Raw genomic sequence first — 26,109 nt, 5'->3', positions numbered from 1 at the left:
TGCTCTCTGGCTCTGCATTGGCACCGTTAACACGAGACTCGTATACCGGTGTAACATTATGGCAGAGGGCGATGGCTTTCACGGCCTCGTGTATCCGGCTGCTCACGCTCTTGCGGACCTTCGGTGCAGGCGGCTGTGGTTTACGGGACGGTGTGGAACTCGCACTACTTCCATTAGATTGTGCTGAGCTCACCTAGAGAAAAACAGAAGAAATGTCAACGGTATTTTCTGGATATTTGATTTATTTGGGTAGTATGGGTTTAAATAAAAAACGATAGTATTTCTTTGGTTTAAATGACTGATAAACAATTCAAATGCACATTTATACTGTATATCTTGTTTTTCCGGTATTGTAATAGTTACTCTTTATATTAATAAATCTTTTGTTAATATAAACTACTGCAGTTTATTTATGATTTGTAAACCCCATATAAATAACAAATAAAGGCTTAGTGGTAACACTTAACAATAAGGTTCATTAGTTAATGCCTTTGATAACATGAACTAATCATGAACAACACATTGCAGCATTTATTAATCATAATTGAACATTTACTGATGCACTAGTAACATCCAAGTCCATGCTTGTTAACATTAGTTAATGCACCATCAGTTAACATGAACTAACAATTTTCATTAACTAACGTTAACTAACATGAAGAAATACAGTAGTAAATGTATTGTTCATTGTTTGTTCATGTTAGTAAATGCATTAATTAACATTAACTAATGAACCTTATTGTAAAGTGTGACCGGCTTGGTTAAATTCGAAACAGAAAAAGAAAAATCGATGAAAATTTTCAACAAAATAAAATTATTGTACAGTTTAAATCGCTAAATAACGCTAAAATGTTTTATTTTTTGTTGTATTATTAAATTATTGCTTTTTCAAATTTACTGTACAAAAAAATGGATTTTGACTAGGGATGCACAATATATAATTTCAGCATTGATATTGCAATGTGCAAATCTGCCATAGTCACATCACAGAATCTGCAGTGTTGAGTTATAATTATAATTAACCAGAAAAACAAGTTCAGAACATTTGACTTGTGGAGTGATTACAACATTTAACTCTAAACAAATAAAACTAACGTCTTTTATTGATGTATTTTTTAAGGTCTACGACTGTAATATTTCAAGTGAATTTAAACCATTTGGGCATAAAAAAATATAAAGTTTACCGCTTTAACAAAGATAAATTGTGTGTAATTATTTCATATAGTAAAGACAATGCAGTGTTTTTTTTTTACATTTGATTATTGAATTTCTATACCTCAGCACTGTTAAACTAACTGAAACCTGGTTTATGTCATTTTTCAGTTGTTTCATCTGTGCTTTAATTTATTTTGTGTATTTTATGTGGATACACTTCCCTACAAATGATTCTAATCAATATAAAATTGATTGTGTTGGATGTGATTTTTAAGGCATGAGACAAAATTTTCAAGTGAATTTAAACCATTTGGGCACAACAAACTATAAAGTTTACCACTTTACCAAAGACAAATTGTGTTTAATTACATAATATACTGTAGTAAAGACGATGCAGTGTTTTTTTCTTTTTTTTTACATTTGGTTATTTAACTTCTATACCTCAACACTGTTAAACTCTAACTGAAAACCTTGTTTTTATAATTTTTCTGTTGTTTAATCTGTGCTTTAATTTATTTTGTATATTTTATGCAGATGCACTCCCCTACAAATTATTCTAATCAATATACAATTAGGAATTCTTTTCAAAATATGGTGATCTGGTGAAATCATGTCGCAATATCTATATCAGAAAAACAGAATACTGCAATGGCAGTTTTTCCAATATTGTGCAGCCCTAATTTTGGCACCCCTGCTATACAGCAGTTATGTTATTCAGCATAATGTTTAAACTGTACAGTAATCTTTTTAGATAAGATATGAAAATACAATCATTAAGCACATTACATGTGTTTATAAGTCCTATTTGTAGCTGAAATTATGAACTTCTTATTAATGTGTATTAAGAGTTGATGCTTAAATAATGAACTACAAATGTACTCATAAATGCTAAAAGTGTGTAGTTATAAAGTGTTACTAACTTTCTTTCAAAAAAAAATAAATAAATGTTAGAAAAGTCAACTGTGCTGTCTATAAAAACACACAAAAGTCTGGACAAATAGCACCTTTTGTGATATGTAAAAAAAAAGTTCTAAAATGGCAACACTTTTATGTTAAATTTTAAGAATGTCAACAAAATATAAAATTTGTACTAAAAATAACATTATTAATATGGCTATACCTTCTGGGTGACAAACTAATGATAGCCAATAGGGAAAAATTTCTTTATTCTTCTCAAGATTGGAAGAATCACAGCTACTAGGATGATTTTTTTTTGGTAATTGTCCCAGAATGCCAGAAATGTAAAAGAGGATTAATGGGATGACAGAAATTGCATCATACAAGTGTATGCTGGGAAGATAAATAATGAGGGAGAAGTGCATTAAAACTGGAATAATTTCTGGCCATGTTTAAAATTAGGATGAATCAGTTTGTCTTACAAGGGTACTACAACCTTAATTTCCATGTAGGTTTACTATATGTTTTTTTAAATTTTATTTTATTTTCTTGATGTTGAGAAGTGGCTGAATATGCATCATATGTGACTAATAAAAAACTGTGAGAATGTGTAGTTTGAAGTGTGTTCTTTGGCTACTGAACAATAAAAATAATTTAAATTACAAAAAATAAATAAATAAATAAATAAAAAAAGAAATAAATATATAATAAGAAAAACATTACAGCCTGAAATAATTTATACCCCTGGCAAATTCTGACTTAGAGTTCTATTTTAAGGATCTAGACACAAAGTCTAAAGCACATGGCGCAAAAACATTAAGGGCAAGTCCGAATCCACTTTTGCTATTTTAAGGAAAGAAAAATATGGTTACAGTTTTACACAATGGATGCCCTTTCAGCTGTTACCCAGTACTGGGAAACATCCATACACTTATTCACACACACACTCGTACACTACGATCAATTTTGTTTACCCTATTCTAATCCTATAGCGTATGTATTTGGACTGTTGGGGGAAACCGGAGCACCCAGAGGAAACCCATGCCAACATGGTGAGAACGTGCAAACTCCACACAGAAATGCCAACTGACCCAGCCGGGATTTGAACCAGCAACCTTCTTGCCTATGAGGTGACAGTGCTAACCACTGAGCCACCATGTCGCCCATACACAAACTCATAGATATATAAACCATCTAAAAAAACTCCTTTTCCTTCACAAAAAAATAAATAAATAAATAAAATAAATCAGTATCTCAAATGTCCAACATAATCCAAAATCAGTTAAATTGCATCCAAATCTGATAAGGTCATGTGTAGTCTAAGACCTGTGGGACTGGGGTCAGAAGTGTATTGTGTTAATTTATCTTCCTGTGCTCTCTCTCTGGGCAAAAAAGCGTGAAGATTTCATCAGTGTCTCCCCACACAAGCACGTCGGAATCCCACAGTGTCTCTGAAACTTATCAATTTACATAAGCGGAGCTGTGAGTCTTGGAGTGTGTGTGTGTTTGACAGGGGTTGATGTGCTCCAGTGAAGCAGGAGATTTGTCTTGATGAACTCCTCTTTCCTCAAAGCTTGAAGAGATGACAACCCGTACGCAGCCACCGATAGCAGACGCAGGTACCTTTTTAAGACACTCTACTGCTGGATCACTCTCAAAAACCCACACTAGCTTCCAGCTTCTCAAGTATGTGCTGAAGTAAATATGTAAAGTAAATGTGTGGTAAGATCATGTACTGTACAGTTAGCAAGCTGTAATTGGGAATCAAGTATTGATTAGAGAATTTTGCTTGTTCAATTTTTAGTTTTCGATGCAGTTATGTAATATTGACTTTAAAGTTAAGCTTAAAAGACAAGTATAATATTTAAAACATTGTAATATGTGTCAAAAAATTTATAAAATATAATATGTAAAACTGATATTCAGTATAAACATATCTTTTAATTTTATTTGTAATTATGCAGGAAGAAAACATGACAACCTTAGTGATATAACACTGAACACTTCATAATTGACAAAAATAAAAATAATATCTAATATAATAATATATAATTTATTTTGTACATTGCGTACATTGATAGAAGTTTCAATTTCACAATAATACATTTTCTTTTTTAGAGGCACAAAAGAGACAACTGACAATAAAACATAAAGACAACACTATAACTTCCCAATCAAATATATTTAATAATCATATATTAGACTTAATTCAAAAGCGTACAATCTAACACTAAACACTTCTACTACAAACTCAGAATTTACACTATTTTAAAATCAAATATTTTTCTAATGTTAACGAAACACAAATAACAGAAAAAAAGTCAGTCTGTGTTTCATGTTTTTAGGTGTGTTTCGTGGTGATATTGTGACATCGGTGTCATTTGCATGTAATTATTATAGCATTTAAACAAAATCTGTAGACATACAGCTCTAATTTTACTGAAATTTTAGATTCCGAAATGTTCTAAAATATATTATATTAATATGTGCAATATTTGTATATATTTTAAACATACAGCACAGCAAACTTAGATATTATTATTACATTTAGAAATATTTAAATATCTAAACATTGCACTGATTCATTTATTTGAACTGTACATATCCACTGCACATGGACATTTGTAATTATGTACACACCCACTGTATAAATACATTTGTAATTATGTTTATCTATCTGCACACTTCAGATTATTAATAGCAACCTGTACATATACTAATTTAGTGTAAATCTCTGTTCATAGCTAATACAACCTGTATATAATGTTGATAATACTGTACATCCATCTGTAAATGTCACCATAGTTTTTCTATAACAGCTCTTTATAACTTATACCTATATCCTGCACTTGCTGCTATTGCACTGCTGGTTAGACCTAAACTGCATTTCATTGCATTGTACTTTTACATGTGTAATGACAATAAAGTTTAATCTAATCTAATCTAAACCTTTGTGTTGTCCAAATTTCTATTTACTCATTTAGCCTTCATATTTGAGACTGAGTAAAATTTCTAATTTTTATTTATTTATTCATTTATTTATTTTGATTAGGTTAGGTTTCTACTGGGTCTGCCATATTCATCACTATCATCTAAAAAAATTTTATAGCAATAAAAATTATTTAGTTCTGTTTCAGAAGCAGAGGAACTACCAGTCAGCTACATCTTGGTGAAGATTTGTGCTGTCGAGCATGGCACATACATTACCATTACCATAGTTACAATCAACAACGTCCTATTTTTATTTGCTAAATTCTATATGGTACCTAACTGGAACATTGCATTATTTTTGTTTCATAAATACCAAAATATTTTTTAGTTTTTATCTTCAGAAAAATCACTGAAGGCATAAATTATGTTATCATGACAATATAATGTGGCAATAAGATCATAACTGTACTGTGCATTTACATTGCGGCCATATTCATCTATGTAAACACACAAAAACAACATTAAAATCATACCAGACACTGTAAAAAGGTCATTACCAGCCACTAGATTTTTCTGACAGGGTATTTGAGTGTCATTGAGTGACAGAATGTTGTGGGACTGCTATACAAGAGCTATTATTAGGCATTATCGATAGCAAAATTTATTTATTTATTTATTTATTTATTTATTTATTTATTTATTTTTTAAAGCATGACGGTAAAACACAAACACGGTTATAAATAAAATTAAAACGTGCTGTTTGTTGTAAAAGTCCATAATAATAACAAAAAATACTAATTTGGGCATCTCTTTACTACCGTTTGCAGCCATGCTGCTGCTGTAGATGGTGTATTCTGGGAATTTTTTTTACGCCTTGAGTGTAGTCGTAAAAAAATCTCTGTTTTGAGGGATATCTAGCCTTTCTCTTAGCCCTATGCCTTCAAGTTAAAGAGAATTGGGACACCCCTACCCCTTCACGTGAAATTATGTCTCTCTGTGGTGCGGCAGAAACATGAACAGCATGCCGAGTCATAGCAAGGCACCGCAGACAGACATCTACTGGCAGAGAATCAATTAACCATTTTGCTCTGTCAACTGTTTTCTGCAAGTGTGCTTTATGTAGCATAATTTAGTATTATGTTTTTGACCTTAATTTTGATATTATACAATCTAAGTTAAATAAAACACTGCTCAAGCTAGCTAATATTTACTCAAACATATCAGTTCACACCTTGTTAATTCAATTACTATATTATCACAAATGACAGATCTAAGGCCTCGCCCCTGGGGTGAACAGCAGCATATTATTATTTAAAGGGACACGAACCAAAACAGGTCATTTTGTTCTTTTGATAGGGCGAAAAGAGGGTTTATTTACACTAGCATTGAGAAATTTAACCAAATTAAGTTATAGACTTTTCATTAACACCAAAAAGAAACATATCAAAGTGTGACTGATTTATAATTAGACACCACTGCCTCATCATAGTGCTCATTGTCCTACGCCTATATGCCACCACCAATGTCGCTGCACTAATTTTAGAAACAGAAGATGAAATTAGGGGGGAAAGATCAAAACTTGTAGGGATGCTGCAATACTCTATAATATTGAACTATTCAGTACAACAACAGTCATGGATATTTCGTTTTTGAATTCCCCCTATCCTTTAATTAATCTCTTAACTGACTCTGTGCATGTTAGAATGTATGTCCATGTGCTGAAACACTGCTCCTTGTGAGTAAATGACCCATCGATGAGCACTAAAGTAGGAGATAATCACCTGAAAAAGAATGTGTGTGAATATCAGCATGCCAGAGCGTGAGCCACACATGGGATTCACGCCGGAGATCTGAGATGTACCTCATCAAAACAGATGGATGAAAGTTTAGGTAAATTAAGTATTGCTTCTCAATGGTAAGACTCGGTTCTCACCAATAATTATGTTAATAAACATTCAATCAGTTATGCCTTGGAACGTATTTTTTTTCTGTAACTTTCTCATTGTGCTGCATCTGAGCTGCGTCTTAAAGTAAACGGTCTGTGTTTTTAATATGTTCTTGACTAAATAGCTTGCTCAGTAATGGTTAAACTTTATTTAATTTATAGAGTGTAGATTAGGCCTATACACATTATACCTGATTATATTGAAATATACTGTTACTGTAGGTACATGAAAAACCCTGTTTATGTTAGTATTATCTCTGCCATATTGTATTCATTTTGTATTGTGTTTTGCTTATAAAGTTTCTTGATTTAAAGGTGCAGTAGGTGATTGTCTTTAGAAACATTTTTGGTAGTGCTGGTTGAAAGTCTCTTCACATTCCAATAGTAATGATTGAAGTAAATGATCTAAATGTATTTATATGTATTTTCATATTCTGGTATGGCATAAGATTAAAAAAAATGTTTATCCAATTAAATATTGTCGAGCCGATATTTCCCATAATTCTGATAAGTAGCTCAAACTGTCTGTCAGCAAATGTAGATTTGTACATCTGCAGCCGTTCACGTAGATGTTTCATGTGCATGTACTTCACCTGCACACGAGAGAGAGCAAAACAAATGCTCAATCAAAACTTTGAAATCCTGAATCAATATTGAAGTTACTTTTGCTCGCTGAAGGAAGGATGACTCCACGGCTGAAGTATTTCTTTTAGACAGGAAATGTTGTGTTTTAAAACTCTTTTAGTCACGCAAAGCTGATGCAGATTGTGTTATTACGAATGGGTTATATGCATAGAAGTTTTGTTTAGCCATTGAAATCTTCCAGCGAAAGACTGATGTAACTATTTTCAGTTTCACAAGTTATTTTTATTTAGTTTAACAACACAACATATGTAATAGCGATATTCTGCCTATCCTGTATCCTGTATGGCTTAGTAATAAGTGTAATTCCTGCATGCCGCTGGCCAAGCACTAAGCATACAGTAGCCACTTTAGGACAAAGCATGTGAGAAAGTGAGACCTTGCTTGAATGAAATATTGCGCATAATGACAAGTTTTGCTTGCTACACAACTGAAAATGTGCTAGATATAATAGTTTCATTCGGAATTGTAGTATTATATAAAGTACTATAAAGTTTTCTAACTGGCGAATGACAAAATCTAGTGGGTCTCTGTCATCATTAATGTGCATGTTTGTAATTTCAGAAGGCGTGGCTTTGGACGGCAGGGGAGGGATTGTGTTTCAAATATATTATGCTAACCGGTTAGCATTTAGGCAGATCACCTACTGCACCTTTAAATTTTGACTTTGCTTTTTTACTGAACATGTCATGTACCAATAGGGATGTAATGATTCACCTGACTCATAATTTATTATAATCTCACGATTCTCGATTAAGTCATGATTTTTTAAATAAAATTATTTGAAATTAATTTAAGGTGAAGAGCTCTTTCATTTTTATACTTAAATGCTGCACATTTTTTTTGCTAAATAATACATTTTCTGCCATAACTAAATTTCTATTTTAAAAACAAATAAATAAAAAAATATACAGAAGAATTTAAGAAATATAATAATAAAAGAAATATTGCATATCTAAGTTTTCCGGCATAAGCTGAGGTCTTTGCACATGTACAATACCCCCTGCTGAAAAAATAAATAAATAAATAAATAAAAATAAAACTTTTTTACTGGGGACTGAGATGGCTGGTGTGAAGAGGAAAGTCTTTCCTTAACCAGAGAGCAGTGAGTACAGAGGCTCTCTGATCCAGGGGACAGAAAAAAATAAAAAACAAATAAATAAAATAAATTAAGATTACCGAATCACTAATTACAGTAGGATAGAGACAGAAGTTGAACTTGAATATAAAAAATGAATAATTAATATTACTTGTATAATCAATTAATATAAGCATCAGTGTGATACACTTAAGAAGAGATAAACTTGAACATATTTAAATATTCTATAATAATACTAAGCAAATATGCATAAACTAATTTGAAAATGAAAGGATAAAAATAGTCTAAAACCGGCTTCTGTAACAGCACAACTTTCTCTTTCAGTCTGAAAAATATCTTTACACTTTCGCTATGAAAACACTGATGCACCGTGTGATCTCTGTAGCACTCGTCAGAGCAAGTGGAGCTGCAAATCATCCAGTCCGCGTGGTTTGGCTTATTAATAGTTTTTTTTGCATATGGACATCTGTGATGGTAGTTTTTCACTATACTGACGTTGTTCTGTTAGTGTAAACGTTTTTTTTGGTTTTTTTTGGCAAAATTCGCACAGTTTGTGTTTGTTTGCTGCAATTTACAGCTGTCATTTTACTCAACCCCCTCACCTTTTGCTCGCAACAGATGCGCAGATGAAACAAGTTTGGGCCTACAGTCACAGTGCCCTCTCCAGTTCAAAACATGTATTGTGATTCATTCAACATTTCTATCGGTTTGAATCGTCACATATTCAAAACAATTGTCAACCGGTTCATGGTGAATCGTTACATCCCTAGTATGCAATGTTATATCTGATTATATTTTTCAGTTTGAATATTTGAAATCTACTACACGGTACATAAAAATCTGAAAAGCACTGTTTTTTAGGACTATCTTTGCTATATTGCATTGATTTTGTATTGTATTTTGCCTCTAGAGTTTTTTCATCTTTTATTTTTGACTGCTTTTTACTGACCATATCATATGTCAAAACAGTGACCTAAAACTAAACCATGAGACGTGTATTAGTTAGTTGTTACCTGCAATTAAAGCTAATAAATGCAAACATAGTCTTAATTGATGTTCGACATATAAATCTGTGAAAACCTTATAAAATCTAGTCAAGGGTTTCATGTCCATTTAAAGAATACCTTTATGTAAAATTTAAATTTTGAGCTAAAATTTCTGTAATATTCTTGAAATTCACTTTGTATTCATTTTTTTAAAAATGTGTTAATTGCAGCAAAAATACATTCACAGATATAGTATGAACATTTTTTATACCACAGCAATAATAAAGGTGCCCTATAATGAAAATCTGGTTATACCAAGGCATTGAACAATAATAAAAGAGCCATATATGGTCAATCATGGAACTTTTGATTCTATGGGTTTTTTTATGGAGTATAAAATTTATTTAACTTACTGAAGCCATAAACATACTATGTAGATATCAGAGAACAATTTAACTTAACAGCCAAAAAACAAAAATACACTTGTCTGAATGTTTATTTTCTCACCTTTGTAACGAAATTACTGTCACAAACCTGACCAACTTCATCTTCAAAGTCTAACTTCACAGAAAATCTAAGCCAGAAGACTACTAAAAAAGTGTCAAAAAACGCTGGTGAACTTAAGGCTGTGAACTGAACTGAACCCCATACACAAGAAATATCAGATTTGGACATTTCAGAAAACAATTTGAGCTCCGAATCCCAGCAGGTCCGACATGATCTGTCTGTACACTCACCCCGTCTCGAATAAGACGATGGGGTTTGCCCTCTGCAAAACAACAGCTGTTTTAATAGCAATTTCTTTATACTCATAACACTCCAGAGAGAATCGCAGCTAGAACTGCCTTGTGCACAGCAAAGCATGTTAAGCTGTAAATTACATTATGTTTATTGATTCCTGTCGAACTCAATTTCACACAAGTTGTTGGACACGGACTCTGACATGTCCTGAGGGGGGATATAATAAGGCTATGATCGCTCATATCATGGGTACATTTCAAACCTGCCTGCCACTCCATCATCACAGTAATGAAGGACCGTGGAGCATGAAAATCAATTGCTACTGTGGCTTTAACATCGTGTCACCCAGCTGTTGGCACCAAACACACACACACACACACACACACACACAGCGACAGCAGTTTGTGGAGGACGTGGAGCTGTTGAAGTTTCAGTATAATGAAAGTGAATAATGAAAGACACCTGAGCGTAGGACTGGATGATGTGACTCTGGATCTCATCCATTGTGTCCGTTCCGTATGACACAGTGCCGAGATGGAGGCGCTTGAAGACCATCTCGTTCTGGGTCAGAGTGCCTGGAAAAACATCACACAAAGATTAAGATCGGGAAAGAAATCAATTGTTATTATAAAAGCTTTCGGATGGCCAGAGTGATTTCAACAAAGTAGAACAGAGGAGAAATAAAATAGGCCAAGTAAAATAGATAAAATAAAATAAGTAAAAAAAAATAAATAAATAGAACAGGTAAAATAAAACAAATTAAATTGAAAACAAAATAGGTTAAAAAAATAGGTTAAAAATAAAATAAAAATGCAACTAAAATAAAATAGGTTAATAAAATAAATGTAAAAAAATAGGTAAAAAAAAAAATATATATAAGACATTAATAAAACAGGTTAATAAAATAAAATAGGTTAAAATTGGTTAATATAATACAATACAATGCAAATAGGTAAAAAATGTAATCGGTTAATAAAGTGAAACAAAATTTATAAAAAGAATCAAATCAAAATAGGTAAAAAAAAAGTTAAAAAATAAAATATGTTAATAAAATGTAATAAAATAAAATAGGTTAATAAAATAGGTTAAAATAAGTTAATAAAATAAAAAAATAGGTAAATAAAATTAAATATGTTGATCACATGTAATAAAATAAAATAGGTAAATAAAATAAAATAGTTAAATAAAATAAAGTGTTAATAAAATGTAATAAAATAAGCTAATAAAATAGATTAAAAATAAGTTAATAAAATAGAAAAGGTAAATAAGATAAAATATGTTATTTAAATGTAATAGAATAAAATAGGTTAATAAAATAATACAAAATGGGTAAATTAAATTAAATATGTTAATAAAATTTTATAAAATAAAATAGGTTAAGAAAATAAAAACAAATAAAAAATGAAAACAAAATAGGTAAAACAAAAATAGGTTAAAAAATTAAATAAATTAGGTAACTAAAAAGAATAGCAATAAAACAGGTTAATAAAATAAATACAAATACAATACAATAAATAATACAATACAACACAATACAATAAAATACAATACAAATAGGTAAAAGAATAGGTTAAGAAAATGAAATAAAATAGGTAAATAAAATAAAATAAACTCAAAATAGGTAAAAAATAGGGAAAGAAAATGAAATAAAATAATTTTATATAATATATTAAAATAAAATAGGATAATAAAATAAGTTAAAAAATAAAATAAAATAGGTAAAAAATAGGTAAAATAAAATTCAATAAAACAGGAAACTAAAATAAAATAGCAATAAAAAAGGGTAATAAATGAAATAGAATAGGTAAATAAAATAAAATAAAATATAAATACGAATAGGTAAAACAAAAAAGGTAAATAAAATAAAATATGCTAATATAATATAAGAAAAATAAAATTGATTAATAAAATAGGTAAATAAAATTAAAATAAAATAAAAACAAAATAGGTTAAAGAAATAGGTTCAAAATGGAATAAAATAGGCAAATAAAATAAAATAGTTTAATAAAATAAAATAGGTAAAAAAAGCACTGATATGCTTGAGATACTATAATGGTAACATCATGTTAACCAAGCATAATGTTCTTTACACAAAGGTTGAGAAAAAAAAAAAGCAAAAAGCTGAACGTACTGTTTACTGTTCATGACATCATCTTATCACTATATACTGGAATACATGTAGCACAACCTTATTATTTAAAATGATTACGTTCAGTTCTTTTAAATGGAAGTTCCCCAAAACAGAAGTGCAAAGTATAATTTGAAATGAAGTAGTTAAATGTTGAAAATTGTGAAATTATGAGTAGATAATATGAAATAACCTGTTTTGTCTGTGAGCAGGTAGACCAGCCGGCCCAGCTCTTCTGGGATGGTGCTTGTCCGAACCACAGTGCCTGGAATATTTTCATCCTTCATAATCATCCAACCGTACGCTGACTTTCCCATGTCCAGGTTTACTCTTAAACTACACACATGCAATATTTCACATTAGTAGAGTCATATTTTAACATTAGTGCAGTCTGAGCAATAAAAAACTAACAGTACCTAATAGGGATGATGTATGAAAACAGAACAACAAAACGGAAGAGGTTTCGGAACCAGGGCCCAAGAAATCCCTGAAGAGCAACCATGACGACAGACAGAACCACCTGAGCCAGGAACAGTGCTTTGGTTAGACGGTTTAACTCCAGGTCCAACAGTCCCACCTGAAGAGAAACAGATGAGAGTCTGAGATCATCCAAATTGATTTAGAATTTTATACTTAGGAAAAAAAAAACGCAGGGAAATAAAACTGATGCATGCTCCTCCTATAACTTTACAAGAAGTTTTCCTGAGTGTTAACAATTAAATAATGTAAATCTAAAGTTATTTATGGAACACAAGTGAATAGCATTTGAAAAAAAAAAAGAATCAATCAATCAATCAATCAATCAAATCCAATAAGAAAGGTACATTAAATAAGTTTAAAAAATAAAATAAAATAAACAATAATGTGCTTATGTTAATCATTATACTCCTAGGGCTTAGTGGCCATATACGTGGACAGCACATTTTAGCTCATATGGGCGTACTCAAACTATGTACAGTTGCTTTGAACCAGGCCGAAGTACACTTATCTCCCTTTCCCGTCTCACTGGATGGCCCACAATCACATCGCATTCGGGCCTGAGCACGCTTGCATCATCAATGATGCGCTGTTAAGTTTAAGAAGTGCTCTCAATCAGCACAGTGGAGATTTCTTTATATCGTTATATCGTTTTAGTTGTTTGGGATGCGGTGACATGCAGCCAAATATTTCCAGAACAGATCAGCCAATTTTGACGCACACAAACTATCATAAAGTCCTCGTGCTGCAGGAATTAGGAGATTTGCTAAAGGTGCAGCTGTCGTGCAGTGAGGGGTTTGCGTCTTTAATAATCAATGACAGTTTGCATTCATTGAACAGTAAGAATGATTAATTAATCCATGTAAATGTAGACTTTCAAAATCTCCTCTTTTATACAAGTTTTTATCAACAAACTTATTTTGTTAATGAAGTCTCTCAAAGCTGTAAAAAAATGTAAAAGCTCTGTCTATTGCAAGCTATTATGAATCTGTTTTTAAATCTGTCTTTCATTTTTTTGTTTGTTTGTTAGAATCGAGATCACAATTTTTTTTTTTTTCGATTAATTGTGCAGCTCTAGTGTGGAGTAGCAAGATAAATAAAGATGATGACTTCTGACTTCTTGGTTATTGTGATTTTGGTTGTGCTAAACTGTCTCAGGGTCAATGAGTCCAATTTAGAAGATGACTATCTAGGTGTGTGAATAAAAACGTGAGGGCCAATTCTGATGTTACATGTTATGTAGCCAGACTTTGATTGAGGGTGGTTGGTGAAATGTTCACATTAAGAAAATTCTCTAATGAACAACTAGGGAGGAGAAGGCAATGACATATTAGAATGGTTTTGAATGATTGTGATGTAAGCATTATTTTAACCAAAAATATCGATATAAGGGTTTGGGGTTAGATTTATGCCTAACATGTCTGAGACTGCTTTAAAAATAACCATGAGAATTCAGACAGTTTGTGGGGACGACCATAATATGTAAGGTGAGGTTACACTGCATCTGTAAACACATTTTACAACTTATTTTTTCATGTTTTTTTTTTTTTTTTTTTTTTGCTATAGTGTTGTCTGTGCATGAACTTAAATAGTATAAGTGATAATCTGGTGCAACTGGATCATGAATTGACATTTAAGGCCTCCTCCTAGAAAACTTCAGAGAAATTTAATTAAAGTTCTGATTACCAGTTCATCTTAATCTTATTAAAGGATAGATTCATAAGATGGGAATAATACATTAAATAACTATGATATAGAGCCTCGTAACAAGATTTTAACTTGATCAAGTCTATCTTGCTGGGTGTTGGTATATGTGGCATATGTGGGAATGTTTTTGGGAAATCCCGTAGTTGGAGATATCAGAAAAAGTCTATTCTGTGTAAATAAATTGCTGCTTGAAGCTTGCAAACAGATTTTCAGGTTGTATACAAATCTTCTAACCCCTTTCTAAGGTGATCAATTGTGGGTAAATTTTTACAAATGACATTAAAAGTTTTTTTTCCTCATATACTTCAATCTTTTTGCACTGGAGTCTTTGTCAACCTGTTGAGATGTATTTTGTTATAAATAAATGTACCTGCAATTATATAGTTTTGCAAAAATTTGTCCACCCCTCTGTGGCTGCATAATTTCGTGCTCTTTCTTTATACTGTAAGAGAAGATCCCAGTGAAATGCCATTCCATTCCTAGTGAAAGCTAGATGTCAAGTTATGTCATGTTTTTCAGACAGAAATACATAGTGTAGCAGTACTGAAATGAAAATAAATTGAAACTGAAAAATAGGCTATGCAAAAGTTTGGGCACTGTTTCTTTTGTGTCGGACAAAACTGATGAGTGACTCTGTGAACCTTAATCCCAACACAGGTGCAACCAATCATGAAAAAGGATATTTACGATACCTGCTTGCTAGTTTTGCTCTCCCTATTGTGAACCAGAAAGTATCAACATGGGAACCTAAACAGGTCCTAATGACCTAATTACTAGGATAATTTACCATTATTCAAATGAAGGTAATGATTCGCACTCAATTGCTTCATACTGTTTTTATTTTTACTTTTTCTTACATTTTAATAGGATCATAGGATAATTTACCAACATGAATTAGAAGAATGCAAAAAGCTATTATAAAGGTTAAAGGTCTCTATCTCCACAGTCAGAAATATAGTAAGAAAATGGAAGGTCACAGGAACAGTTCTTGTGCAGGAAAGATGTGCTAAACCAAGAAAAATATCTAAAAGGCAAAGGCGAAGAATGGTTAGAATTGTCACAGACAAATCAAAGACCACCTCCAAAGAGCTCTAGGAACATCTTGCTGCTGATAATGCCATTATAGATCGTGTCACAATCTAGAAAACTCTTCACAAAGAACAGCTCAATGGAAAGTGATGCAGAAGAAGCCTTTTCTGTATTCTGCCAACAAGAAGAGTTGTTTGAGTTATGCAAAGGCTCATCTGGACTAGCTTAAATCATTTTGGAAAATATACTGTAGACAGATGCCATAACCATAGGCGTTTAAAATGATTGAAAATGGACACTGCATTCCAGGAGAAGATACAGTATGCTCTATACTGTTAAATATGGTGGAGGGTCTATCATGCTGTGGGGATGTGTGGCAGGCACAGGTACTGGACACCTTGTCAGAGTTTGCAAGTTTGCATGGATTCCACCCAGTATCAGCAGATTCTGAAGAATAATGTTCAGAAATCTGTCAAGAGGCTGAAGTTACTCCACGCTTGGGTGTTTCAGAAGTACAATGACCCAAAGCACAGTTCCTGATCTACCAAGTAATTCATGCTCAGACATGATACAATGATCATAGAACGGCCATCCCAGTCCCCAGACTTGAACATCATGGAAAATCTATGGATTGATTTGAAAAGGGCCGTTCAGGCTCGGCACCTTTCAAATCTGACTGAACTGGAGAAATTTTGCAAGGAAAAATGGCCCAAAATGCCTTCAGGAAGAATTTATGCACTCAATGGCATCACACACTGGATGGCTGCTGGCAGCCGCCGACTTGTAGCACCTGATACAAACCAATGTTTAGAAATCTAAAATGCATGGCTCTGCATGGCGCTTCTGGTGTGTGACCCCCTTCATGCTTAACCATAGGACAGCATCTATAGGCTTATATTACAGTAAAAGGTGGCTGTACAAAAGATTGATGTCATTATTCTGTTGAGGAGCCCACATTATTTTCATTTTTTTTTGTTAGGACTTAAATAGTATTGCATCTGTTGATTAAATAAATGTTTGTCAGAACTGAAGTGTAGCTTTTTTTCTGTGGTATAAAATATATCCAAATGACTTGAAAGGCCAGCAGGCTATGGCTCGCAATTATGAAAATTATCAGAGGTGGCCAAACTTTTGCATTAGACTGTAATCACCTTATAATATACTGTATATTATTAATTTCATGAATATTCCAATTTATATTTGACATAGATCTCTCTATACATATAAAATACTGAAATATTCATAAAAACGTTATTTTTATCCTGGTAAACGTTAATACAAAGCAGGATTTTTAATTATTATTTATTCATCATAACATTTTTGTGCCTTTTTTAAAATCAACTCTTTAGAATGCACACAAAAAAGTCCCCAAAAATGAATGAGCATTTGGTTCAAGCGCTCTCAGCCAAAGCATGCGATATCCCCTCTGAGAGCAAGAACCTTGAGGGTTCCTCTCATCTGGAGTGATCCGAAATGTTACTCTTATGAAAAATAAAACAACCTGCCCATAAGCCGGCCCTGATCAATGCCCCCCAGGTCTGATCCAGACCGCAGACCTTTTCTCATGCTAATGGTGTATGTGGAGTAGAGAAGAGATGAGAGGCATTTAACCAAGAAGCTCGCTGCTGTTGTCGTCTCTCACTCTGAAAAGCACAGGAGGCAAAACCGGAAAAATAAAAGCAGAACGCCTCTTCATAGAAACGGCCCCCTGACAAAAGAGCCAGAGTTTTCCCCTCTTTCTCTCAAGTATGTCCCTCAGCCAATGGAATATGTGGGAAAATGATGTCAAAAAAGAAGTTTTTCTTGTTTCCCTCTGGCGAGAGCCGACAGCGTGGCCTGCGCGAAAACACTGAGGCCTTTCATCTAGGCAGCGCGCTAATAAAAACAGCAACACATAACACCGTCCCCTGAGAAAAGGAATCTGCGTGAAAGAGACGAGGGGGAGGGGGAATGGACAAATTGAACAAAAAAAGACAAAAAATAAATAAATGCAAGCAAAATTAATCCCCCAACTGGCTATGCACCCCCCACCACAGTCTCAGGAGGACTGAGTAAACTGGGAGACACTGGGAGAGAAGAGCTGCTGTCTGATTTATCAGCTGTAGTTTAAAACCCCTCCGATGGCCTGCCGCCCTACTCCGAGCTTCATGCTTCAGCTAGTGAGGAAAAAGGGGGGAATGGAAGGATTAAAATGAAGAAAAATTAAGACAGAAGACATAGTTCCCCAGCTGAAAGGGAGGAATCCCCCTTTATGGGGGCAAAACAATGCTGAGGCTGAATTTTGCAAAGCTGGCCGGGGATCGGGTGAAGCCGTTATTCATTCAGGCCGAGAGGAAAAAGCGACTCAATTACCTCAAGCTGAAGATGCTATCAATGAATCGAGAGTGCATATTTTACTCTATTCATCCGGGCCTCGTTTAAAGTGAAAGGAATGATTCAACCTGCCCTCGCTGCCTGTATGTTTTGTGTGTGAAATTTGATGACGACTTTGTGCCTGCATAATGAATATTCATCGGTTGAAATCCATCAAGTATACGGAGGCTGTTACAACAATATGGCATTATACTAGCGCTCCAGAAACTGGATATGCAATACAGCTAAATGGAACATGCCGTCCACAGTGCAGGACCGCAGACGAGGCCTTGAGAAGTTTTATTTACTTTAACGAACAAACATTAAACCTGATATGACTGAAGTTAAAGTGAATTCTTTCATATACAGAAACTTATGTTCACAACAGACACAAATATTTGATTCTAATTGGTCTGTCACAACATACTTTCATGAATAGTAGGCTGCTAAATTGACCAATTTTCCAAAGTCCTTCTTACATTATTAACTCAATAAATGAGATTTAAATATTGATTCATTTTTTAAATAGCTTTTTGCATTGCAAATACACACAGAACTTGAAAACATTTTAGGTGTTTTAAAAATACTTTCTCTTAGCCATGACCAATTGGTGGAGAAATCTGCAAAATTTTAGCCCATCATAGAGTCTATTTATTTACTTGTGTGCAAATTTATAATTATTTAGTTTTTAAATTCATTTCAGTAAAATAATTTACAAAAAGTAGCAAAATTTGGGTAAAAACCCAAACAATACAATCATAAAAAAAAAAAAAAAAAAAAAATATATATATATATATATATATATATATATATATATATATATTTTTTTTTTTTTTTTTTTTATATTTATATATAATATATATATATATATATGAAAAAATGGTTATGTTGAATAACAATTGAATGAAGCAAGTACTGAAGAACTGAAATGTATTTAATACTTTTTACTGTATAAAAGGCTTCTTTGGTGATGGCAGCTTAAAAACCCTCTCATGCAGAGTATTAAGTCGCATGGCTTGCTTAGTGATTTTTTCCCAAACTTTAATAAAGCAGGTTGATGGTTATTTGGGTTTTGTCTATAACTATCTTTATTTTGTATTTTCTATTGGATTCAAGTTAGGTAATTGGCTGGGCCACTCTAAAGCTTAATTTTCTTTTTCTGAAACCATTTCCTTGGCTGGTTATAGGACCATTGTCTTACTGAAATGTCCACTCTGGTGGACATTTCATCTTCATCACCCTGCTAATGAAGATGTTGGACTGAAGCAGCTAATGTTAATTTACACTGACGAAGGGCAGAGGGTTGCTAAATAACTTGTAAAAGCTTTTTACACTATCTTCATTTGTTCAATACTTTGTCCTGTGTCATTTTATTACACATAACTTAATTAGTAAACTATTTGTTTTCTTCTAATATATAAATTTCTATTGTTTGTTTTCTTTGGTTGTTATCAACATCTAGTAAAAACTGAATTTCCAGGTAAAAAGTCAACACCACATTTAGAAATATGTTTTCTGAGAAAAATGGTGATGTATTCAATATATATATATATACATATATATATATATATATATATATATATATATATATATATATATATATATATATATATATATATATATATATATATATATATAATATATATATATATATATATATATAATATATATATATATATATATATATATATATATATATATATATATATATATATATATATATATACATACACTAAATAAACAGTCCAACTGATCATTAATTTTGCTTAAACAATAGTTAAAACTGCACTTAGAGAACACTTAATCAGATCACTGTTTAAAATACAATTAATAAAATTTTACTGAGCACATACAGCCTTCTAGAGCACGGAAAAAGGGTCTATATATATATATATATATATATATATATATATATATATATATATATATATATATATATATATATATATATAAATTGTTTAACATAATTTATATATATATATATATATATATATATATATATATATATATATATATATATATATATATATATATATATATATATATATATATATATATATATATATATATATATATATATATATATATATAATAGCCCTTCTGTCTTATCCCTGTATGAAAAGAGTAGGAGTTTGGTTTGCATTGCAGGCAATAAGTCAGACTTTTTTCCAGACTTGATGCATGTTGGGCTCCGGCAGAGCTGCCCTTTATCATCAATTCTGTTCTTAATTTTTATGAACAGAATTTGAAAGTGTATCCTTGGGCTGGAGGGGGTCTGGTTCGGGGACCACAGGATTTCATTTCTGTTATTCGCAGACAATGTCGTTTTGTTGGCTTCATTGAACATGAACCTTTAGCATGCATTGGGGCGGTTTGGTGCTGAGTGTGACGTGCCTAGGATAAGAACCAGCACCTCCAAGTCCGAGGCCATGGTGCTCCACCGGAAAAATGGGGTTTGCCATCTCCAGGTTGAAGGAAAGTCCTTACCCCAGGTGGAGGAGTTCAAGCATCTTGGGGTTTTGTTCACGAGTGAGGGAAGGATGGAGCATGAGATTGACAGGTGGATCGGTGCAGCAGCAGTGATGCGGTCGATGTACTGGTCCGTTGTGGTAAAGAAGGAGCTGAGCCGAAAGGTACGTTCCAACTCTCACCTATGGTCATGAGCTTTGGGTCATGACCGAAAGGACAAGATCTTGGATACAAGCAGCTGAAATGAGTTTCCTTTGTAGGGTGGCAGGGCGCACCCTTCTAGACAGGGTGAGGAGCTCTGTCATCAGGGATGAGCTTGGAGTAGAACCGCTGCTCCTCCGCATCGAGAGAAGTCAGGTGAGGTGGCTCGGGCATCTGTCTCGGATGCCTCCAGGATGCCTATCTAGGGATGTATTCCAGGCATGTTCCACCAGGAGGAGTCCTCGGGGAAGACCCAGGACACGCTGGTGAGACAATGTCTCGGCTGGCCAGGGACACCCTTGGGATCCCTCCGGAGGAGCTGTAAGAAGTGTCTGGGGAGAGGGAAGTCTGGGGTTCTCTCCTAAGACTGCTGCCCCTGCAACCCGGCTCCAGATAAGCGGATGAAAATGATGATGACGATGATGATGACGATATATATATATATATATATATATATATATATATATATATATATATATATATATATATATATATATATACATACATATATATATATATATATATATATATATATATATTAGGTAAAATATATAATAAAATTGCTACATCACTTAAAATATACAAAATAATATAGATTTTGAAAACTGACTTACAAAAATACAATATAAAACACATGCAACTGAACATTAACATTGTTCAAAGCAAATAAAAAAAGTCTAAAATGCATAATATAAAATATAATTAAAAAGCATCTACATTGCTTATAGCAGTGAATATAACACCTCATGCAGCGTGGTATCTGCCCATTGAAGAGGGCTGTTCACATCACTCAGACCACCAAAGCTTCGATCCTCAAAGAGAATATCGCTCCATATTACGACAATGACAGACACACACACACACACAGTGTAAGGTGATCGCTTATGTGCTGTCAGCAGCTTCTAGTGAGAGCTTAGAGCTTTGTGTGAGGAATGTCACAACAGATTATAAGAGGCGAAAACGTTCTCAGTGACTTTCGCGGAGTCGTATCGACTTTCCCGCCCCGTCTCGTTCCCTGTATTGGCACCTCTGACATCATCTCCTTGAGATATTGAATTCCACTCTCACACACAGAACATGGTAGAGCTATGAGCTCCGCAATAGCTGCTGCTATCACACACACATCTCACAGCATCCATGACAGCCTCTGAAACACTTCATGACGTGAAGAAGAGCGGTTAACCATGATGGCTTTCTTGGGTGGGTTTTGTGAGGCTGATATTTAGCACATAGGGTGATTGATATTAAAATGATGGGCACTAAATGGATTCAACGAATGCACTTAATTGGATGATTAATTCAATTTTTAAAAATGATAAGTTCCTTAAATACTTTTAAAAAATGGATTTTGACTGTCAAATTAAATGCTAAGTGATGATTGTTTTCGCACAGGTTTCCCAATGGTAAGTTTAACAGTAAACTTTGAGAAACTTAAAAAAAAGGAAGGAAATTGTCATTGTTATAATCTCAAAGTGCAGCCTGGGGTGTGGATATTAATGATCCTATATGCAAAATATCAGTCTTTTAGGCTGCTGATATCCAGATTAAGTGGCTGCTTGTTAGGTCCAGATGATATAGAGCCTGATCTAAAGTAAATACAAATCTTAAGAGTGTGCTAATGAATAGCCCTGTAAGTAATGCAACAGTCTGTATTGTGTTCTGACTGACCTGTTTTTCACCAGAGTTTTTGTACGCAGAACTTGTCAGAGGTAAAAAAAAAAAAAAGAAAAAGAAAAAAGAAAAAAAATTACTTGGACAGTTGTTTTGGTATCTACCACTGACTCTGCTACACTCTATTGAACTTCACAGTTCGATACCATGACATAAAAACGATATGGTCATTGACACATCTTAACATTTGGAAAGATATGGGGGTAAAACAGCCCTATGATTCACATGCGCGTAGTTCTGTAGTGATTAAATATAGTAATCGTTTTCTGTATGACTTTATCAGTTTCAGTTCATTCTGAAGTACACTACCTGACAAAAGTCTTGTTATTGATTTCAGTTGTAAAAGCAACAAAAAATAACGACTTCTAGTTGATCATTGGTAAAAGTGGCGGAAGGTATATTTTTCCAATGAATCATCTGTTGAACTGCATCCTAATCATCATTAATGCTGCCCATTACGTTACAAACCACATTAGAGGGCAAGTTCTTTAGAAGTGTAGCACTTCATCTCATACTTCAGCCCCTACGACACTTTTTCTGAAAGCAAAGAAGGTCAAGGTTCTCCAGAGATGGCCAGGCCAGTCACTATACATGAACATTGAGCATGTCTGAGGTAAAATGGATGAATTCAAACAATCTTGATGAACTCTGAAAATCCTGCAAGATTGCTTTCTTCAACATTCCAGATGACTTTATTAGTAAGTTATTTAACTTATTATTTGCAGAGATGTATGGATGCAGTCGTCCAAGCAATTTTGGTAATAATCGTAATCTAGAGGCCTTTGCCTTTCAAATAAGCCACTTTTGATATCAAATGATCAACTAGAAGTCAAGCTATTTTTTGTTGTTCCTAAAACTTAGATGGGCCACAAGAATTTTGTCAGGTAGTGTAGTAATTTGCACAGCTCCTGCCACTGCATTTCATACAGGATGACGTCAGAACTTTGACTGGACGATTGCAACATCTTACTATTTTATTTCTTTGTCAGCTGTTGTAAGTTTGCTGCTGTGCTTGGGATCACTGTCTTGTAGCATGACCCATTTTTTGTCTCAGCTTAAGCTGTGGGAAGGACATCGTGTTCACACACACCTGGAGGCTCCAGACCAACAAAATGCTAAAACTTCTGCTGGTGATGAGTTCAGGGATTTAACTAGCAGTGCATGACGCATTATTGTTAATGCTGTATGATGTTGTTCATGGTCTTATTTTATTTTATTTAAAAAAAATAAATAAAGTATGCCCTGATATGGAAAAAAGTGGAATTTTATAAAGTGTCCTAATTTTTTCAGATAACCGTATGCCTTCAGAGTAGGTAAAAAATGAAATATAATTAATTTAGGGTATATCCAGCACAGTTTTGTTCTGACTAGGAAAAGCAAGAGCCTTTTTAGAAAACATTATTGCAAATGAAATGCCAGAATGTGACACAATAGAGGCTGATATATTTGTATATCCATATGAAATAAATATTACTATCTTATCAACTTATTTGGAAGAGTAGTGTACATAAGAGTACAGCTCTGAACCATGTGGATAAGTTTAAATTAGGAAATAAAGGCCAAAGACTGCAGGGGTCAGCTAGGGGAGGGGTAATGAGTGTAATGGGATTTGACATTTTTAAGTTTACTTTTACAGCATTGACATCCACTGTATCTAATCATTAAGGGGAATTCTGCAGGATTAAGGCTCTGCCACAAATGTCACGCAAGCCCTTGGTTGGTTAATTTCCCTCTAGATTAATCTCTCTGGGGTTGTCCTTTCACATCGACAGGTCTAAATTCATCACTAAGATCAGGGCTGAAAACCACCTCAACTGTTCGCTATTTTTATTCGGTCTGTTTCAAGTCTATATTGAAAGGTTAAAAGAAAAATAGAAGAACAGTTGGACGACGTTTAGTGGATATTGACAATATAACTGTAGATACAGCTCTTACTTGCATGCCATTAAATTGTGAATTCTGATGAAAACTACCTAGCAAACAATTTTGTGTTTAATTAATGTCTAATGGACATCTAAGCTTAGCTAAAAACATAGACTGTAATAGATAAGGACTTAGTATTCATGATGTCACCATAAGTTCCTGAAGGGTACAAATGAAGTTACAAGTGGCGCCATTTTGTTTGCACGTCATCAAATCAAATAAGGGTGACTAAATAAGTGCAAAGAGCCAGCGTGTGAGCGGAGCTACAGACACCTACTAGAATTTTATTTAGATGGGCTTTTCTTTCGGAGAAACGCTTTATATTTCATTACCTGCGACTCATTTGTGTTCTGACCACATGTGCTTGGTTGTATACTATAGCAATAAAGTGTTTAGTCCTTTAAAACACTGTTGTAATACATTGAGCCACTAAACATTGTTCTTATGATGCTTTTCTACAGGAGGAAAGCGCAAATTACTTCCAAATGTTTCAAATATCGTCTGTTAGTAAATGCAAGGCTATTTATGAAATCCAAGCATAACACTGTATGACAACAATTCCGATTACTGTTCTATAGCCTAATCAATCGGTCAGACTCTTAAGTGCATACAAGTTTTAAAGAAAATTATAAATGATAAATGATCTTAAATTAAATACATTTATATATATATATATATGGTTTATAAGTATATAATTTCACTCACATGGGAAATAGAGGGCATGTGAATGGTTTGTGAACACAATAAAAGTGCACACAGCATGCTATATTATCTGATATATAATATATAATATATAATTATCTGATAATAATTCCAAAAAGCAACTGACGGTGTAAAGCCACATAAAACAAATATAGCATATACTCAGAGCTCAGCGGCTAATCAGCCGGAATCAGCTGTGGTGAAGTGACGGCGACCAGTGAGACCTAGCTGTCACTCAAGTGGCCCCGCCAAATAGTTTTTTGTAACAGGCTGTAAACACCTTATTTTCTGCTGTACAGTTGGCCATTTTAACAGTGGGCTTAATAGAAACGATCTATTATGGAGCCAGAACTAGCGCAATTTGATGAATTGCAGTTTCAGTTACTTCCGTAACTGCTTCACAAGGGAAAGCGGGAGGTTCCCCTTTGGCTAAAACAAGGCTAAACTTGGGCTTTCAGTGGAAATCTAATAGACATCCAAGAACAGCCCAAAACTAGTCTAGTCGTCAAAATTTATATGTCTAGTCATTCATTTCTGTTTATTTGATGACCAGTCTAGTTTTAGCCTATTCTTAGACATCTATTAGATTTTCAGTGACAGCCGAAATTTAGCCTCGTTTTAGCCAAGACGACCATGTTTAGAAATCTTTTAAAAACAAAAAAATGTTTGCTGGGTAATTAAAAGAGCTTGGTTTTAATGTATAAAAAGACTAACAAACCTACCTTGTTTTTTGACTGTGAGGTGTTCATCACGCTTCTCATCTCTTTTCCTGTATATATGACCACACCTATGACAGTACCTGGAAAATAAATGAAAAATTGAATGACTGTCTGCAAACGAATAGTAATAAATAAACATGCCGTGTGTTTAAGGCCAGCCTAATGAACAATTAGCTCAAAAAGTGCATTTCCAGTTAACGGATGCAGTCGAGACTCAGACAAATGATTCAATATGTGGGACACCCAGAAATAAACCGTTACAATGAGGCCTATTATAGTCAGATCAATGGTGCAGCTTTGGTAATGGACTGATTCATTAAAGTAAACTAATTAGG

The 26,109-nt window shown here is 33.4% G+C and overlaps 1 protein-coding gene across 24 annotated transcripts in view; it reads right to left on the bottom strand.

Moving 5' to 3' along the window:
* Positions 1-26,109, bottom strand: part of atp9b (ATPase phospholipid transporting 9B) — a 108,124-nt gene that overhangs the window by 42,485 nt on the left and 39,530 nt on the right. For all 24 annotated transcript variants that reach the window (XR_015516079.1, XR_015516080.1, XR_015516081.1 and 21 more), the window contains 5 exons: positions 25,778-25,854; positions 12,941-13,101; positions 12,718-12,860; positions 10,859-10,971; positions 1-193 (listed from right to left, as the gene is read on the bottom strand). The exon at positions 1-193 is cut by the window's left edge and continues 62 nt beyond it. Coding sequence is in view for 4 of the 24 variants with exons in the window: in XM_087294821.1 (XP_087150947.1) it covers positions 1-193; positions 10,859-10,971; positions 12,718-12,860; positions 12,941-13,101; positions 25,778-25,854 (687 nt within the window). In the remaining 20 variants the exon portion in view is untranslated. The remainder of the gene's footprint in view (positions 194-10,858; positions 10,972-12,717; positions 12,861-12,940; positions 13,102-25,777; positions 25,855-26,109) is intronic.

The sequence above is a fragment of the Danio rerio genome, chromosome 19 (assembly GCF_052040795.2).
Source record: "Danio rerio strain M-AB ecotype USA chromosome 19, GRCz13ab, whole genome shotgun sequence".
In the NCBI taxonomy this organism is placed as follows: Eukaryota; Metazoa; Chordata; class Actinopteri; order Cypriniformes; family Danionidae; genus Danio; species Danio rerio.
This window is presented reverse-complemented; position numbering and strand designations above follow the sequence as displayed.